At 45.6% G+C, this 20,336-nt stretch overlaps 1 protein-coding gene across 1 annotated transcript in view; it reads right to left on the minus strand.

Moving 5' to 3' along the window:
* AGBL1 (ATP/GTP binding protein like 1) overlaps positions 1-20,336 on the minus strand; it is a 1,046,841-nt gene that overhangs the window by 758,637 nt on the left and 267,868 nt on the right. Inside the window, exons 14-15 of the mRNA XM_030192481.1 lie at positions 14,898-15,066; positions 10,223-10,370 (exon numbers count right to left, since the gene is read on the minus strand). Coding sequence (XP_030048341.1) covers positions 10,223-10,370; positions 14,898-15,066 — 317 coding nt within the window. The remainder of the gene's footprint in view (positions 1-10,222; positions 10,371-14,897; positions 15,067-20,336) is intronic.

The raw sequence follows: 20,336 nt of genomic DNA on the forward strand, positions 1-20,336 counted from the left end.
AATGTGGTAAAAGTGGTTAGCTTAGCAGAGTTTTAAAAATGTTTGGACGGCTTCCTAAAGGAAAAGTCCGTAGACCATTATTAAATTGGACTTGGGGAAAATCCACTGTTTCTGGGATAAGCAGTATAAAATGTTTTGTACTTTTTTGGGATCTTGCCAGCTATTTGTGACCTGGATTGGCCACTGTTGGAAACAGGATGCTGTCCCAGTATGGCAATACTTATGTACTTATCCCTTAAAAGCGGTGTCAAATGATCATGTTTCTTGTGTCCTTTTACAAGCTTAATGGCTATATTCTGAATAAGTTGCAATCTGTGCAGTTCATTTTGGGGGAGACCCATATAGTGAGAATTGCAGTAGTCGAGTTGAGATATAATGAAAGAATGAACCAGAATGTTTACTGCTGCAGGGAGAAGAAATGGTCTATTGGACCTGAAACGTATGGCGGATTACTGAAGAAATCTGAGAGATAAAGTCAGGGCACAATCTAGTAGGACACCTAAGATCTTGAGTTTATCAGTAAGAGTGATCACAATAGCGTTGATGAGGATTGAGCTGATCAGCAATATATTCAGTTTTATTAAACAGCTTAAGGATTCCAATATGTGCAAAATGCTCCCATGTTCACTAAGCCACACTAATAGCTGAGATGCACTAATGCCGCCACAGTGTCAGCTTTGCCTCGTGGCTTAATAAACGGAGGGGGGGGGGGGGCAAATGAATACTGCCGGTTTGCATCTATCTATGGGTACTGTTGGCGGAGTGGCCTAGTGGTTAGGATGGTGGACTTTGGTCCTGAGGAACTGAGTTCAATTCCCATTTCAGGCACAGGCAGCTCCTTGTGACTCTGGGCAGGTCACTTAACTCTCCATTGCCCCATGTAAGCCGCATTGAGCCTGCCATGAGTGGGAAAGCGCAGGGTACAAATGTAACAAAAATAAAATAGATACTATTGGAGATTCTACATGGAATGTTGCTACTATTGGAGATTCTACATGGAATGTTGCTATTCCACTAGCATGGGTTAATGTAACATCTGTACACGCAAGGGACATAAGATTTCTTGATGAAATCAAGGACAGCTTCATGGAACAGCTAGTTCAGGAGCTGACAAGAGAAGGAAAAATACTAGACTTAGTCCTTAGTGGTGCTCATGATCTAGTGCAGGGGGTAACGATACGAGGGCCGCTTGATAACAGTGATCATAATATGATCGGTTTTGATATTGGCATTGAAGGAAGTGAAACTAGGAAATCAAGTACGCTAGCGTTTAACTATAGAAAAGGTGATTACGACAAAATGAGAAAAATGGTGAAAAAAAGACTGAAAGGAGCAGCTCGCAGAGTAAAAAACTTGCATCAGGCGTGGATGCTGTTTAAAAACACCATCCTGGAGGTTCAGGACAAATATATTCCACGTATTAGAAAAAAGGGAAAAAAAGACTAAACGTCAGCCGGCGTGGCTAAACAGTAAGATAAAGGAAATCATTAGAGCCAAAAAACAATCCTTCAGAAAGTGGAGAAGAGAACCAACTGAAAGTAACAGGATAGATCATAAGGAATGCCAAGCCAAATGCAAATCGGAGATAAGGAGGGCAAAAAAGGACTTTGAGAAGAAATTAGCGTTGGAAGCAAAAATACATAGTAAAAATTTTTTTAGATACATTAAAAGCAGGAAACCGGCCAAAGAGTCGGTTGGGCCGCTGGACGAAAATGGTGTTAAAGGGGCGATCAAGGAGGACAAAGCCGTAGCGGAGAAATTAAATGAATTCTTTGCTTCGGTCTTCACCGAGGAGGATTTGGGGGGGACACCGGTGCCGGAAAGAATATTTGAAGCGGGGGAGTCGGAGAAACTAAACAAATTCTCTGTAACCTTGGAGGATGTAATGGGTCAGTTCAGCAAGCTGAAGAGTAGTAAATCACCGGGACCTGATGGTATTCATCCCAGAGTATTAATAGAACTAAAAAATGAACTTGCGGAGCTACTGTTAGAAATATGCAATCTGTCCCTAAAATCGAGTGTAGTACCGGAAGACTGGAGGGTAGCCAATGTTACTCCGATTTTTAAGAAGGGTTCCAGAGGAGATCCGGGAAATTATAGACCGGTGAGTCTGACGTCGGTGCCGGGCAAGATGGTGGAGGCTATTATTAAGAATAAAATTGCAGAGCATATACAAAAACATGGACTGATGAGACAAAGTCAGCACGGATTTAGTGAAGGGAAGTCTTGCCTCACCAATCTAATGCATTTTTTTGAGGGGGGTAAGCAAACATGTGGACAATGGGGAGCCGGTTGATATTGTATATCTGGATTTTCAGAAGGCGTTTGACAAAGTGCCGCACGAAAGACTCCTGAAGAAATTGCAGAGTCATGGAATCGGAGGTAGGGTATTATTATGGATTAAGAACTGGTTGAAAGATAGGAAGCAGAGAGTAGGATTGCATGGCCAGTATTCTCAGTGGAGGAGGGTAGTTAGTGGGGTCCCGCAGGGGTCTGTGCTGGGTCCGTTGCTTTTTAATGTATTTATAAATGACCTAGAGATGGGAATAACTAGTGAGGTAATTAAATTCGCCGATGACACAAAATTATTCAGGGTCGTCAAGTCGCAGGAGGAATGTGAACGATTACAGGAGGACCTTGCGAGACTGGGAGAATGGGCGTGCAAGTGGCAGATGAAGTTCAATGTTGACAAGTGCAAAGTGATGCATGTGGGTAAGAGGAACCCGAATTATAGCTACGTCTTGCAAGGTTCCGCGTTAGGAGTTACGGATCAAGAAAGGGATCTGGGTGTCGTCGTCGATGATACGCTGAAACCTTCTGCTCAGTGTGCTGCTGCGGCTAGGAAAGCGAATAGAATGTTGGGTGTTATTAGGAAGGGTATGGAGTCCAGGTGTGCGGATGTTATAATGCCGTTGTATCGCTCCATGGTGCGACCGCACCTGGAGTATTGTGTTCAGTACTGGTCTCCGTATCTCAAAAAAGATATAGTAGAATTGGAAAAGGTACAGCGAAGGGCGACGAAAATGATAGTGGGGATGGGACGACTTTCCTACGAAGAGAGGCTGAGAAGGCTAGGGCTTTTCAGCTTGGAGAAGAGACGGCTGAGGGGAGATATGATAGAAGTGTATAAAATAATGAGTGGAATGGATCGGGTGGATGTGAAGCAACTGTTCACGCTATCCAAAAATACTAGGACTAGAGGGCATGAGTTGAAGCTACAGTGTGGTAAATTTAAAACGAATCGGAGAAAATGTTTCTTCACCCAACGTGTAATTAGACTCTGGAATTCGTTTCCGGAGAACGTGGTACGGGCGGTTAGCTTGATGGAGTTTAAAAAGGGGTTAGATAGATTCCTAAAGGACAAGTCCATAGACCGCTATTAAATGGACTTGGAATAATTTCGCATTTTTAGGTATAACTTGTCTGGAATGTTTTTACGTTTGGGGAGCGTGCCAGGTGCCCTTGACCTGGATTGGCCACTGTCGGTGACAGGATGCTGGGCTAGATGGACCTTTGGTCTTTCCCAGTATGGCACTACTTATGTACTTATGTACTTACAGTGGTGGAAATAAGTATTTGATCCCTTGCTGATTTTGTAAGTTTGCCCGCTGACAAAGACATGAGCAGCCCATAATTGAAGGGTAGGTTATTGGTAACAGTGAGAGATAGCACATCACGAATTAAATCCGGAAAATCACATTGTGGAAAGTATATGAATTTATTTGCATTCTGCAGAGGGAAATAAGTATTTAATCCCTCTGGCAAACAAGACCTAATACTTGGTGGCAAAACCCTTGTTGGCAAGCACAGCGGTCAGACGTCTTCTGTAGTTGATGATGAGGTTTGCACACATGTCAGGAGGAATTTTGGTCCACTCCTCTTTGCAGATCATCTCTAAATCATTAAGAGTTCTGGGCTGTCGCTTGGCAACTCGCAGCTTCAGCTCCCTCCATAAGTTTTCAATGGGATTAAGGTCTGGTGACTGGCTAGGCCACTCCATGACCCTAATGTGCTTCTTCCTGAGCCACTCCTTTGTTGCCTTGGCTGTATGTTTTGGGTCATTGTCGTGCTGGAAGACCCAGCCACGACCCATTTTTAAGGCCCTGGCGGAGGGAAGGAGGTTGTCACTCAGAATTGTACGGTACATGGCCCCATCCATTCTCCCATTGATGCGGTGAAGTAGTCCTGTGCCCTTAGCAGAGAAACACCCCCAAAACATAACATTTCCACCTCCATGCTTGACAGTGGGGACGGTGTTCTTTGGGTCATAGGCAGCATTTCTCTTCCTCCAAACACGGTGAGTTGAGTTCATGCCAAAGAGCTCAATTTTTGTCTCACCTGACCACAGCACCTTCTCCCAATCACTCTCGGCATCATCCAGGTGTTCACTGGCAAACTTCAGACGGGCCGTCACATGTGCCTTCCGGAGCAGGGGGACCTTGCGGGCACTGCAGGATTGCAATCCGTTATGTCGTAATGTGTTACCAATGGTTTTCGTGGTGACAGTGGTCCCAGCTGCCTTGAGATCATTGACAAGTTCCCCCCTTGTAGTTGTAGGCTGATTTCTAACCTTCCTCATGATTAAGGATACCCCACGAGGTGAGATTTTGCGTGGAGCCCCAGATCTTTGTCGATTGACAGTCATTTTATACTTCTTCCATTTTCTTACTATGGCACCAACAGTTGTCTCCTTCTCGCCCAGCGTCTTACTGATGGTTTTGTAGCCCATTCCAGCCTTGTGCAGGTGTATGATCTTGTCCCTGACATCCTTAGACAGCTCCTTGCTCTTGGCCATTTTGTAGAGGTTAGAGTCTGACTGATTCACTGAGTCTGTGGACAGGTGTCTTTCATACAGGTGACCATTGCCGACAGCTGTCTGTCATGCAGGTAACGAGTTGATTTGGAGCATCTACCTGGTCTGTAGGGGCCAGATCTCTTACTGGTTGGTGGGGGATCAAATACTTATTTCCCTCTGCAGAATGCAAATAAATTCATATACTTTCCACAATGTGATTTTCCGGATTTAATTTGTGATGTGCTATCTCTCACTGTTACCAATAACCTACCCTTCAATTATGGGCTGCTCATGTCTTTGTCAGTGGGCAAACTTACAAAATCAGCAAGGGATCAAATACTTATTTCCACCACTGTATGTAGAAGCCTGCCCTTGCAGATCAGCCACATGGCTGCGCAGGCTTCTGTTTCTGTGAGTCTGGCCTAGTGGTTAGCATGGTGGACTTTGGTCCTGAGGAACTGAGTTCGATTCCCATTTCAGATACAGGCAGCTCCTTGTGACTCTGGGCAAGTCACTTAACCCTCCATTGCCCCATGTAAGCCGCATTGAGCCTGCCATGAGTGGGAAAGCGTGGGGTACAAATGTAACAAAAAATAAATAAAGGGGATATATGTGGTACAATTAAAACAGAATGAATAAAATTTCTGCTGGGGTTTTTTAAATTTTGCTTTCAAAGCAAACTGAAACAAGATTCTTTTTTGTTGCATTGTTTTTGTTTTTCAAAACAGATTCAGATACCTTTTAAACATATGGAAGAAAATCAATTCCAAGAGCAAAGGTAAGAGTATTCAAGAAATAAAGAGAGACACAGAAAGAGGTGGATAGTTAACACTGCCAGGATGATAAATGAGCTGCAGGAGGCCAATAAGACAGGCAGATTAGTATATTGCCCAAGTGATTAAAGGCAGGGAAGCATATTGCCCAATCGTTGAAGGCAGGGATTAAATGTTCATTTGGATAAATGTAAAAAGAGGAAATCCAAAAAGGGAACAGTGTGAATCAAATGGGAGGATGGCACATATAAAGAGGCAGATCATCAGAAGAAAACAGAATTCTTGACCAATTACTTTGGGGTACTTTTAAAAGCTTTTGCTTACCGCAGCTTAAAATGGTTCGCCGCAGGATGCGCTGAGACGTCCTATGGTCAAATTACAATGTGCGCCTGCAAACCCATGCTAAAAAAAAATTCCTGAATTTATTCATAGGGGATATATTCTGGGGTGGAGAGGAAGTGACAGCATGAATCATCACGGCATATTACCGCATGCTAACTGATTAGCGCAGGATTAGCATAAAGGAATCCTGTGCCGAAGGAATGGATCCTCAGGAGCTTAGTCAAGATCGGGAGGTGGGGCTGGTGGTTAGGAGGCGGGGATAGTGCTGGGCAGACTTATACGGTCTGTGCCAGAGCCGGTGGTGGGCAGCGGGACTGGTGGTTGGGAGGCAGGGATAGTACTGGACAGACTTGTACGGTCTGTGCCAGAGCCGGTGGTTGGGAGGCAGGGCTGGTGGTTGGGAGGTGAGGATAGTGCTAGGCAGTGTATAATTATAGTACAGCAAGAGGCCCTCACTGGATGACCACCGGAAGGGTGGAAGGCCAGATTTTAGGACTCAGGCTGTAAAAATACCAGCTAGGTTTAAAAATCTATGACTGGCTGAGCAAGGACGTGCTTTTCCTGTAAGTTAATATGTGTCCCCGCTTGGGATCCATCCACTGGAATAGTGGTGGGTCAATTTACATACCTTAAACAGCTTAAACTGCTAAAAGGCACTGACTAGGCCTAAAAATCTGATGATGGCCTTGTTGCTAAGCACCTGCAGAAGCAGGGCTGCTTGATAAGCCTCATTAGAATTTAGTGTGACATTCAAAAGCAGTGCAAAAGCCAAGATCAAGGAATTGATGGCTAAAATCCTAAGCCAGATCACAAGATGATATAAGACAGATTTGTCCATGTTTGGATGTTTGGATGTCCGTATCTAGGGAGATACCATGTTTGGATGTTTGGATGTCCGTATCTAGGGAAGTGTTTACAAAACGGGAAATTGCACAATAACTTGCAATAGCTAAAACGGAAAGAGGGGCACCTGACCGGAGGGCATGACTCATAGATTAAGCAAGATTAGAGGAAAAAAAATCCCTCTCCATAGACTTGTATAGTGACCAAATTGTATAAAAGCAGGGTGCATGCAAGCCCTCGTTGGAATGATTTCCCCAACGCGTCCTAGAGGGCAGGGCTCTGGCCAGTTGAACTCAGAATCTGTCTGCTGAATGTACCTGATTAAAGTCTGATTTGCAAATAAACTCTTCATTCCAAATGATGATTTGTGGGCTTCACTTAATGATGAAAGGCTGTAAGTATAAATGCTTTTGCTACATCAGGCTATCATTCGCTGCATTGTATAACTTGTAACCTAAATCCAGTTTGTCATAAGGCTGGTATCTATTCCTTGCCAGTGCTGAGAGGCGGACTAATGCGGGTCCCTTAGATCCAACATCTCTCTCAGTGGCAATCCCTCTTAGAACTTCACAACTCCCTGATTACCCCACTACTAGTGCTATATAGAGATGGAGTCAGATTAAGGTCACTCTAGCCTTCTTGGGGGGGCTCGGGACCCCTCTAGTCTCAACATTGGTGACCCCGACGTGATTCGAACACGCAGCCTTCTGTGCCAGAGCCGGTGGTTGGGAGGAGGGGCTGGTGGTTGGGAGGCGGGGATAGTGCTGGGCAGACTTATACGGTCTGTGCCCTGAAGAGCACAGGTACAAATCAAAGTAGGGTATACACAAAAAGCAGCAAATATGAGTTATCTTGTTTGCCAGACTGGATGGACCGTGCAGGTCTTTTTCTGCCATCATCTACTATGTTACTACTATGTTACTATCACGTAACACATGAGCCCTTACTGCCTACAAAATGGGTGATGGTAAAGGCACAAGAACTAGTTTTTGTTAATGGCTGCACGATAATAACAACATTAACGCATGGCCATTAATTGAGGAAATGGAAAGTCGGCCATTTTCCTGTTGTGGTAGAAATTTATTTATTTATTTATTTGTATCCCACATTTCCCACCTATTTGCAGGCTCAATGTGGCTTACATAGTACTGTAGCGGCGATTCGCCGGTTCCGGTCTGAACAAATACAAAGTATACATAAGGACAAGGTGTGGTTGTGGTAGAAAGGGGATCATATATGGTAGATACATTGGGGGAACATTAGGTAGGAAGAGGCAGAGTTGGGGTGAGTCCATTTTGTCCTTGGTGTTGTTGTATGACAGGTACTCTTGTTTTTATGTTGGGTCGGTGGGGTATGCCTTTTGGAACAGGTTGGTTTTTAGTTTTTTCTGGAACTGGTGGTCATACGTTGTTTTTACTATTTTGGGCAGTGTGTTCCATAGTTGTGCGCTTAAGTAGGAAAAGCTGGATGCATATGTTGATTTGTATTTGAGTCCTTTGTTATTTGGGTAGTGGAGATTCAGGTATGTTCGTGCTGATCTTGTTGTGTTTCTGGTTGGCAGGTCTATGAGGCCCTCCATGTATCCAGGGGCTTCGCCGTAGATAATTTTATGGACCAGGGAACAGATTTTGAAAGCAGTACATTCTTTGATTGGGCGCCAGTGCAGTTTTTCTCGGAGGGGTTTGGCGCTTTCAAAATGCGATTTGCCAAATATAAGCCTGGCTGCTGTGTTTTGGGCGGTCTGGAGTTTCTTTATGATTTGTTCTTTACAGCCCGCGTAGATTCCGTTGCAGTAGCCCGCATGGCTTAGTACCATTGATTGTAGCAAGTTGCGAAATATTTCCCTTGGAAAATAAACACTCAGGATAAATGTCCCGGTGTCAATAGGTAGTCTGTATATGCTGCAAAAAAACGCCGTTTTTTGCAGCATATACAGACTACCTAATGACACCGGGACACTTATCCAGAGTGTTTATTTTATTTTACCCTTTTAGTCCTTGAGCAGACCTTTTGGACTATCTTGACCCCTGATGCAGGCGTTCGCACGCAGAAACACGGCCCGTGTCGGGTCATTGTCAGAATAAGGGATAACATTTTTGTCAATCCTGAAGACCCAGTGTTTGCTTTGTGTTTCTGTGCACATATTATTGTCAGCAACTACATATGGAAGATGCCGAGTGATCTCGCTCTTGTGTACGTGTAGGTTCATGAAATCGATGCTCCTGCAATTCCTGTCAGGATTATACACATGGATTTGCTGGATTCCTTATACAATATTTTACAAAAAGCTGCATGTTTAGCAAAGTCTTTTGTAAAATATTGAGGGAAATGTGAAAGTCCTTACCTGCACATTTCTATTCCTACCTATTCACGAAACAGTGTGACAAGGCGGTGGCCGTAGCCAGAAGGTTGCTAGGCTGTATAGAGAGAGGTGTGACCAGCAGAAGAAAGGGGGTGTTGATGCCCCTGTACAAGTCATTGGTGAGGCCCCACCTGGAGTATTGTGTTCAGTTTTGGAGGCCGTATCTTGCTAAGGATGTAAAAAGAATTGAAGCGGTGCAAAGAAAAGCTACGAGGATGGTATGGGATTTACGTTACAAGACATATGAGGAGAGACTTGCTGACCTGGACATGTATACCCTGGAGGAAAGGAGGAACAGGGGTGATATGATACAGACGTTCAAATATTTGAAAGGTATTAATCCGCAAACGAACCTTTTCCGGAGATGGGAAGGCGGTAGAACGAGAAGGCATGAAATGAGATTGAAGGGGGGCAGACTTAAGAAAAATGTCAGGAAGTATTTTTTCACAGAGAGGGTGGTGGATGCTTGGAATGCCCTCCCACGGGAGGTGGTGGAGAGGAAAACGGTAACGGAATTCATACATGCGTGGGATAAACATAAAGGAATCCTGTTCAGAAGGAAGGGATCCTCAGGAGCTTAGCCCTTAATGGATGGCAGAGACGGTTGGGAGGCGGGGCAAGTGCTGGGCAGACTTATACGGTCTGTGCCAGGGCTGGTGGTTGGGAGGCGGGGATGGTGCTGGGTAGACTTATACGGTCTTTACCAGAGCCAGTGGTGGGAGGCGGGGCTGGTGGTTGGGAGGCGGGGATAGTACTGGGCGGACTTATATGGTCTGTGCCCTGAAAAAGACAGGTACAAATCAAGGTAAGGTATACCCAAAAAACTAGCACATATGAGTTTATCTTGTTGGGCAGACTGGATGGACCGTGCAGGTCTTTTTCTGCCGTCATCTACTATGTTACTATGTTACCTCAATGTTCTCTGCAAAACTGGGCTTTTATGTGTTTGCGTACAATGACATGGTTCTCACCAAATTTATCCTACCATCAATCTGTTAGCATTACATTCATCCTCCCAAAAAATGGTTAAAAAAAAAAACCTACTAAATAATTAAATAACCCAAATCAAGTACAATAGTAATGTATTTCATAACAGGAACAAATTACCATAAGTGCAGAGTATGTGTAGGGGTAGAAATAAGCCAAGTAACAGATATCTTCATCGTGAGGAAATGTGATAGTAAAGGTTAAAGTGTAGTATCCTTTTCCTTTTAACTCTCCAAGTACTGATGCAGAACTGTGGCAATAGAAATTTCTAGAAACCAAAAATGAAAAAAAATAGTAAAATACTTAAAAAAAAAAAACAGAAAGAAAAAAGTCAGGCACACTATACATAATGTCAAATGGCAAGAATCAACATCTGTTATGTGAGAAACATAGAAAATGACAACAGATATGGACCACACGGCCCATCCACACCATGTGCTTTTTCTTCCTGTCTCTCAGAGATCTGATATGCCTATTCCATGCCCTCTTGAATTCAGGTACAATCTGCATCTCCACCACCTCCACTGGAAGGCTGTTCTATGCTTCCACACCCTTCCCATAAAGAAGTATCCTATATAATAAAACGCACCTCAACATTCTGAAGCTGACTGCATGGCTGAGGCATTCCTGCTCTCTGTATCCATCTCCTGAATTGACATCACGTACTTCCGGGTTCGTCACAAGCAGAAGTGACCAACCACACGAGGTTTCTCGGCTTCAGAATGTTGGAGGTGCATTCTATTAAATAGGATTGGTCAGTTCCTTGAAGCACAGCCAGAGCTCAGCATCCTGCACAGTAACGCTCAGACACCAGAGAGAGGGGGGGGGGGGCTGACACCAGAGAGAGGGAGGGAGGGGGGCCTGACAACAGAGAGGGGGGGGAGGTATCTCTGTCACACACTCTCTCACAGTCAATGTCTTTCTCTCACTCTCACACACTGTCTCTCACACACACTCTATGTCTCACACTGTATCACATTCACTCTCTATGTGTCACACAGTCACTCACACACTCTCTTGGTCTCATACACTCAGTCTCACAGAGAGTCTGTGTCACACACACTCTCTCTCTCACACACACGGTATCTGTGTGAAACACACTCTCTCTCACACTGTGTCTCACATACGCACTTGCACACACTCTCATTCTCACACACACACTCTCTCTCTCACAGACACACTCACACCCAGACTCACTCTCTCTCTCTCTCTCTCACACACACACACTCGCACATTCACTCTCTCTCACACACAGTCACTCTCACATACACTCTCTCTAACATACACACTCTGAGGAAAACCTTGCTAGCGCCCGTTTCATTTGTGTCAGAAACGGGCCTTTTTTACTAGTTTCTTATATTACTCCTCAGTCTGTCCTATTTCACGTTCATTTTATGCCCTTTCATTCCAGAGCTTGCTTTCAATTGAAAGAGACTCACCTCTAGTGCATTTGTCACAGAGGTATTTAAATGTCTCTATAATATCTCCCCTCTCTTGCCTTTACTTCCAGAGTATACATGTTGAAATCTTTAAGTCTGTCCCCCTATGCTTTATGATGAAGACTATTGACTGTTTCAGTAACTTCCCTCTGGATCTACTCCATCCTGTTTATATCTTTTTGAAGGTGTGGTCTCCAGAACTGCACACAAGGCCCCAATGCTCAAAAGTAAATGTGGACGTTAGAGGCCATGAGCGCTGGACCAGCACCCACAATTGCTACCGCCGAATGCTCAGAGCCAGCGAGTGCATGAAATAATGAGCTTGCCGGCTCTGAGCACAATGAGCGTGCAAATGCATGCTAAAGAGGTCATCAAGTATTCCTCCTCAATGCTCAGTGAGGAGCATGCTAAACAAGGGCACTCCTCCCATGGCATACCCTAAACCAGCTCAGAGCTGGCATTAGGGTTGTACAGGCTGAGCTCTGGGGAGGGGATGACCTCTGTAGTGCAGGTGCAGCTCTAGCCATGGTGGCCCAATGGATCCAAGACCCCCCCCCCCCCAAACCCCTGATAGCTAAGGCCCTGGTGTTCTGGTAGATCCCCCACCCTCCCAATAAATAAGGCCATGGTGGTCTGGTGGTACCCCAGACCGCCAACTGAATAGCTAAGGCCCTGCCCAGACCCCCCACCCCTGACAGTTAAAGCCCTGGTGGTCCAGCGGGACCCCTGGCAAGGATCCCCCCCCCCCCCAAGACAGGCCTGGTGGTCCCCCAACCCCCTCATACCTTCACAGCTGGAGGAGCAGCTTGAAAGAGGAGGGATGGAGTCCTACTCTCCCCTTCTGGGCACGTCATCAAAATGGTGGTGCCCAGCCCTGCCCAGTGCATCCTGGGATACACTGATCTCATCCAGGAAGATATGGTATGCTATTTTGTTTTTCTTCAGATGTGGATTCCATCTCTCCTATTCCCATTCTGATTGCTCTGTCTTTTCAAAGCAATCCCCTCCCCAGTGTTGAGGACAAACGACAAGCCAATCGGAAGAGTCTAAAGGAACTGTAAACTGATTTGAAAGATGCCTTACTTGAACTGAGCTCTCTGATCATGTTCTATATATGGGTACAGGACTGAGAACATTTTCATCACTTTATAGCTACACGGTAGAATTCTCTGAGATGTGTTGACAAGTACATATGAAAGAACAAATGAATTGCAACTGAAAGCTGCCAGCATCAGCAAGAATGTGGCAGAATGTATAGTGTCTTACAAGCCCAGTAAATACAGAACTCTGAAACAGGTAAAACAATGTTTAATCTGGTTGATATTCAGAGCAAGTTAATTGGCCAGGAATGGCCGCTGACTGGTTAACTCACTTATTGGTGGCTATCCAGTCATTTTCAGCGGCACTTAACTGGTTATTTCCCTGATAATGACCGGTTAGTGCCAAAGTGCAAGCCAGCAATGTTGGGGTCATTTCACTGGCAGACTCCTGTTAGCTCCCAATCCTGCCAATGTTAGCGCATAAATAAGACCGTATTTATAGAGGTCCAATCTTTATACTTTAACAAATGGACAATTAGCTCTAAATATTAACAAGGGAAGCGCTAACCAGCTTTAAAAAAAAATGGATATTCAATGCCGGTGACTGGATATGGCCAAGCATTGAATATCCAGGTTCAACATCAGCAGCAGACGTTATCAGCCGGCAGAATATCGGGCGGAATGTGTTTTAAAGATATTTTCTATTATCCATAATCCATTTAAAATTTCATGAAGCGAGGTGAAGAGAGGAAAACTGAGAAATGTCCACCAGTCACTGTACTAAATACTCTGGAATTTTTCACGTAATAAATTACATGCACTCAATGCACTTATTAATGGTTTGAAAAGAATACAATCTTTTCTTTTCCCTTTTTTATTTGACGTTTCCATTCTCTCTCAACTATTTCCATTCAAAGAAAAAATTGTCTAGCAGGAAAACATTGAGGGACATAATCGAACGCGAACGCCCATCTCCATGGGCGTCTATCTCTAAGAACGGGTACGTGAAGGGGCGGGACAAACCGTATTTTCGGAAAAAATGGGCGTCCATCTTTTTTCCGATAATACGGTTTGTGCCCAGCCAAATGCATCGGATTTGTGCGGATTTGAGCTGGGCGGTTTCGTTTTTCAGCGATAATGGAAACTGAAGGCGTCCAGCTCAAAAACGAACAAATCCAAGGCACTGGGTCCTGGGAGGGGCCAGGATTCGTAGTGCACTGGTCCCCCTCACATGCCAGGACATCAACCGGACACCCTAGGGGGCTCTTGTAACAAGTGAAAAAAACAGTTAACTACCTCTGAAGCCCATAGCTCCCTTCCCTTGGGTGCTGAGCCCCCCAAATCCCACTGCCCACAACTCTACACTATTACCATAGCACTTATGGCTGAAGGGGGGCACCTTGATGTGGGTACAGTGGGTTTTGGGGGCAGTTTAGAGGGCTCCCATTTACCACCACAAGTGTAACAGGTAGGGGGGGATGGGCCTGGGTCTGCCTGCCTGAATTGCATGCACCCACTAAAACTGCTCCAGGGACCTGCATACTGCTGTGATGGAGCTGGGTATGACATTTGAGGCTGGCATACAGGCTGGAAAAAAAGTTTTTAAAGTTGTTTTTTTTGGGTGGGAGGGGGTTAGTGACCACTGGGGGAGTCAGGGGTGGTCATCCCCGATTCCCTCTGGTGGTCATCTGGTCATTTAGGGCACTTTTTTTGGGACTTGTTCGTGAAAAAAAGGGTCCAAAAATAGTGACCCAAATTCACGCTAAAAACGCCTTTCTTTTTTTGATTATCGGCCGAGGATGCCCATCTCTCCTTGGCCGATAAACACGCCCCAGTCCTGCCTTCACCATGCCTCCGACACGCCTCCATCAACTTTGGCCGTTTACGCGACAGATTGCAGTTGAAGGCGCCCAAAATGGGCGTTCGATTATACCGATTTGGGTGCCCATGGGAGAAAGACGCCCATCTCCCGATTTGGGTCGAAATATGGGTGTGTTTCTCTTTCGAAAATAAGGCGGATTGTGTCCTCCCCCCCCCCCCCCCCCCGATATTCAAAAGCATTTAACCAGCCAGGATCTGCACCTGGCCATTAAATGCCCCATAACTGGCTATCCGGTGACATTCCAGGTTATCTTCCTCTGAATATTGCTGGTCAGCGGCTTAACCCAAGTTTGTTTTGGTTTGCGCCCCCCCAGGCCACATGGGTCTCCACGGCACCCCCCCCCCCCCCGACCACATGGGTCTCCTTTTCCCTTCAGCCCTCTCCTCTCACAGCAGCACACCTCTGCCTTCCCTAGATCCAGCATCGCTCGCTACCTTCCTTCACGCAGGTCCGGGATTGCTGCCGCTTCCTTCTCCTTCCCCTGCTGCAGTGTTTGAGGCTTACATTTTCGGGCCACCCGCAATTCACGCAGGCACTCTGGGGCCTTCCCAGGAAGTTGCATCAGAGAGGGCCGGATGTAGCAGAGGGAAGTCTCCGCAGTGCCTATGTGAATCGCAGACGGCACAAGAAAAAACCATAAGCTGCAAGCACTGCAGCGGCAGCGGGGAAAGAAGCAGAAAGTGGCAGATGCCAGACCTGCGGCAGGGGAAAGTAGGGAGCGATGAGCCACGGCACCTCTGAGAGTTCGCTGCAGCGCACAGTTTGAGAACCGCTGGCTTAACAGATAGCTGGTTATATCGGCCGACATAAACAACTATCCGCCAATTATTCAGCCCCACTTTAGCGGCTGTATTTGGTCACGTGAATGTGTGGGATATCTTTGGCCACTTAGAAGATAACCAGCTAGTCGAAATATCAACATAGCCGGTTATCTTCTAACTACCCAAAAATAAACTGGAGCAGTGGCCTAGTGGTTACAGCAGTGGTCTTGAAATCCAGAGGTGGCAGGTTCAAATCCTACTGCTGCTCCTTGTGATCTTGGGCAAGTCACTTAACCCTCCTTTGCCTCAGGTCCAAATTTAGATTGTGAGCCCTCTTGGGACAGAGAAATATCCAGTGTACCTGAATGTAACTCACCTTGAGCTACTACTGAAAAAGGTGTGAGCAAAATCCAAAATAAATAAATGCCGGTCAGCAGAAATGGCCCAGCATTAAATATCCAAGTTTAGCATTGACGGTGGGAATTAGCCAGACTAATTCCCACAATCTGAACATTGTCCCCTATGTCTTTATGCAGCTCTGTCCACACTCAAGAGCAGGAACCAGTTCCCTTCAACCTTGTGATTTATTACCTGTGAAATACACGTCATTGGCAGCTCAAGGTTATCAACATAAATATTTTTAACAACGCATTAGAAAGTGAGAGCAGCTAAAGGTGTGCCAATCATGCACTTACTTGTAATAGCAGATATCAGAGCCCACTCTAAGCCAGTGAGGCCTGCCTTGCAATGCTTCCTTGACTGAATACATCACTGGCTGCATACCTGAACAAAACAAAATGCAATTTCAGGAGAAACAATTCATGGTTAATTCTAAAAAAAAAAGATTTTGTTACAAATTATGGGGAAATTTTCCTTTTCTTTAACATCATTTAGAGGCCTATTTACTTAGAAGCATTTTTACTAAGCTGTGCAATGCATTAACGTAAGCCTAACGCAGCATAAAATAGCATTCATGTGGGACATGCTACACGCGTGCAGGGCCGGTCTTAGGCAGAGGCGACCAAGGCGACCGCATAGGGCCCCGAGCCTAAGGGGGCCCCGCGCAGTGCCTCAACTCTGCCTCGCTCATGCCTCCGCTCCGACCTCCGCCGCTGCTCGCCTTAGTCGCCTGAGATGATCCCTATTCCCGCGGCTCGGCCACTCCGCTCCCGCCACCATCGGCGCGGCATCCACCCCCAGCTTGGGCCCGCTACTAATTGTAGTGGACTTGAACTGAATAATTTCTGGGGAGGGGAGGTTTCATGATAGCATTGTGCTTATTATTTCAATCAGTTTTTTTGTACAAGTTTAGCTTCATTTGTCTTTATTTGAAATTTCGTAAATAAAAAAATGTTCTAAAAATGGAATAATAATCTTATCAATGGGGTGGAGCTAGGGTGGGGGCGGGGCCCCACCAAATTGGTCTGCATAGGGCCCCGCACTTGCTAAGACCGGCCCTGCACGCGTGCTAAAATATATATTTTTGAGAGGACATGTCAGAGGTGGACAGTGGGCATTCCTGGACTATCCAGTTAACACAGCTACATTATGGGTGCACGTGAGCTCCTTACCACCTACAAAATGGGTGGCGGTAAGTGCACAAACAGATAATTTGACAAAATGGCCACACACTAATGGCACCAATAACACATGACCATTAATGCAAAAAAAAAAAAAAGGAAAAAGCCATTTTTAATGGTCTTACCCCCAAATTCTAAATATGGTGCCTTAAGTTCTGCACACTAATTTGGCCGCATGCCCCTTTCAGCAGTTGTAAATGCCCATTCTATGTTTTGCAGTACAGACGTGGAGGTGCATTTTCGAACGGGGACGTCCATTCTCTAAGGGCTCCCATCTCTGAGGCCGTCCCCGCGAAGGGGCGGGGCATCCCGTATTATCGAAACAAGATGGGCATCCATCTTTCGTTTCGATAATACGGTCGTGGACGCCCAAATCTCAACATTTAGGTCGACCTAAGAGATGGTCGACTTAAATGTTGAGATGGTCAACCTTAGAGATGGACGACCTCGGTTTTCGCCGATAATGGAAACCGAGGACGCCCATCTCAAAAATGACCAAATGCAAGCCCTTTGGTCATGGGAGGAGCCAGCATTCATAGTGCACTGGCCCCCCTCACATGCCAGGATGCCAACCGGGCACCCTAGGGGGCACTGCAGTGGACTTCACAAATTGCTCCCAGGTCCTTAGATCCCTTACCTTTGGTGCTGAGCCCCCCAACCCCCCCCCCAAAAAAAAATCCACTTCCCACAACTGTTCACCACTACATTAGCCCTAAGGGGTGAAGGGGGGCACCTACATGTGGGTACAGTGGGTTTTGGGTGGGTTTTGGAGAGCTCACATTTACCACCACAAGTGTAACAGGTGGGGGGGGGATGGGCCTGAGTCCGCCTGCCTGAAGTGCACTGCACCCACTAAAAACTGCTCCAGGGACCTGCATACTGCTGTCATGGAGCTGGGTATGACACTTGAGGCTGGCATAGAGGCTGGAAAAAATATTTTTTTTGGGTGGGAGGGAGTTGGTGACCACTGGGGGAGTAAGGGGAGGTCATCCTCCATTCCCTCCGGTGGTCATCTGGTCAGTTTGGGCACCTTTTCGAGGCTTGGTCGTGAAAAAAATTGGACCAAGTAAAATCGGCCAAATGCTCGTCAGGGACTCCCTTCTTTTTTCCATTATCGGCCGAGGACGGCCATCTGTTAACCACGCCCCCGTCCCGCCTTCAGTACACTGCCAACACGCCCCCGTGAACTTTGGTCATCCCCGCGACGGAAAGCAGTTGAGGACGCCCAAAATCGGCTTTCGATTATGCCGATTTGGGCGACCCTGAGAGAAGGACACCCATCTCCCGATTTGTGTCAGAAGATGGGCGTCCTCCTCTTTCGATTATTGAACTCAAACTTGTTTGGGATAATGTGGGATATAAATGTCACAAATAAATAAATAAATACATTTATGATAAATTGTGTCATATCCTTAAAGCTAGGCTTTTATTTATTTGTGGTTGGGTTAAGTGTTATTTTGTAACACATTATATATTTTTTCCTTTTATTCTTACTTTTTGATCTGTGCCTTTTAGGTTCTCTCTGTAGTTTTATCCTCTCTCATGATGTTATTAATTGCTATATATTCATTTATTTATTTAGACATTTCATTTTAATGTCAGTTTTCTTGTTTATCTATTCTTTTAAGTATTTTTGATGTGTTTATTTGTTATGGGCCCTGTTTACTGAGCCGCGCTGTAGGCGCGCTAGCGTTTTTAGCACATGCTAATGCTAGAAACACCCATAGGAATATATGGGTGTCTCTAACACAGTCCATGCTAAATTTTAGTGCACGCTAAAAATGCTAGTACACTTTAATACACAGGGCTCTATATGTCTTATCTCTAGACTCCCGAGGAAGGCCTTGCGGCCGAAACAGAGCTCATGTTGAGTCTTGATTCTGCCAATCTATAAAGTTGATTATCATACGTTCAGAATTTGTCACCTTTACTGTGGCCTCTATGCCCATGTAAATAATGTAATTTACAAGTATAGGGCCAACAACACATTTTCCCTGAATACACACTATTCATGGCATTGCCCACAAAAGGAAAACAAAAACTGAAAACCTAAATTTTAAAAAATCCTGAAAACGACATGGGAAACTAAACAAAATGAAAACATTTGACCTGCCCACCCCTAATTAATGCCAAGTGCTTTATGATTAATAATCATTCATGTACTGAGACCATAAGAGCATAAGAGTAGCCATACTGTGTCAGACTAATGGTCCATGTAGCCCAGTATCCTGTTTCCAACAGTGGCCAAGCCAGGTCTCAAGTACCTGGCAGAAACCCAAATAGTAGCAACATTCCATATAGAACCTGAAAGAGTAGCAAGATTCCATTCAGAATCTCAAAGAGTAGCAAACATTCCATGCTACCAATTCCAGGATAAGTAGTCGCTGCTCCATGTCTGTCTCAATAGCAGACTATCCACCTTATAATTGAAAGAGAAAAACGCCTAGATTTCGACCCAAATCGGGAGATAGACGTTTATCTCACAAAAACGAATAAATCGGTATAATGGAAAGCCGATTTTGGACGTTTTCAACTGCACTCCATCGCAGAAGCGTGTCGGAGGCGTGGCGAAGGTGGAACTGGGGCGTGGTTATCGGCCGAGGAGAGATGGACGCCTTTCGCCGATAATGGAAAAAAAGTATGCGTTTGTAGCTAGAATTTAGGGCACTTTTCCTGGACCCTGTTTTTTCCACGAATAAGGCCCCAAAAAGTGCCCTAAATGACCAAATTACCCACAGAGGGAATCGGGGATGACCTCCCCTGACTCCCCCAGTGGTCACTAACCCCCTCCCACCACAAAAAATGATGTTTCACAACTTTTTATTTTCACCATCAAATGTCATACCCACCTCCCTGGCAGCAGTATGCAGGTCCCTGGAGCAGTTGTTAGGGGGTGCAGTGGACTTCAGGCAGGTGGACCCAGGCCCATCCCCCCCTACCTGTTACAATTGTGCTGCTTAATGCTTAGTCGTCCAACCCCCCCCCCCAAACCCACTGTACCCACATGTAGGTGCCCCCCTTCACCCCTTAGGGTTATAGTAATGGTGTAGACTTGTGGGCGGCGGGTTTTGAGGGGGATTTGGGGGGCTCAACACCGAAGGGAAGGGTGCTATGCACCTGGGAGCTCTTTTACCTTTTTTTTTGTTTTTGTAAAAGTGGCCCCTAGGGTGCCCGGTTGGTGTCCTGGCATGTGAGGGGGACCAGTGCACTACGAATCCTGGCCCCTCCCACGAACAAATGCCTTGGATTTATTCGTTTTTGAGCTGGGCGCTTTCATTTTCCATTATCACTGAAAAAAAAAACGCCCAGCTCACAAATTGTAGAATAAAACATGGACGTCTATTTTTTTTTTTTCGAACGTACGGTTCGGTCCGCCCCTTCACGGACCCGTTCTCGGAGATAAACGCCCATGGAGATAGACATTTTCGTTCAATTATGCCCCTCTATGGACTTTTCCTCTAGGAACTTGTCCAAACCTACACTAACATAGTAACATAGTAAATGACGGCAGAAAAAGACCTGCATGGTCCAT

This window comes from Microcaecilia unicolor, chromosome 1 (genome assembly GCF_901765095.1).
Source record: "Microcaecilia unicolor chromosome 1, aMicUni1.1, whole genome shotgun sequence".
Lineage (NCBI taxonomy): Eukaryota > Metazoa > Chordata > Amphibia > Gymnophiona > Siphonopidae > Microcaecilia > Microcaecilia unicolor.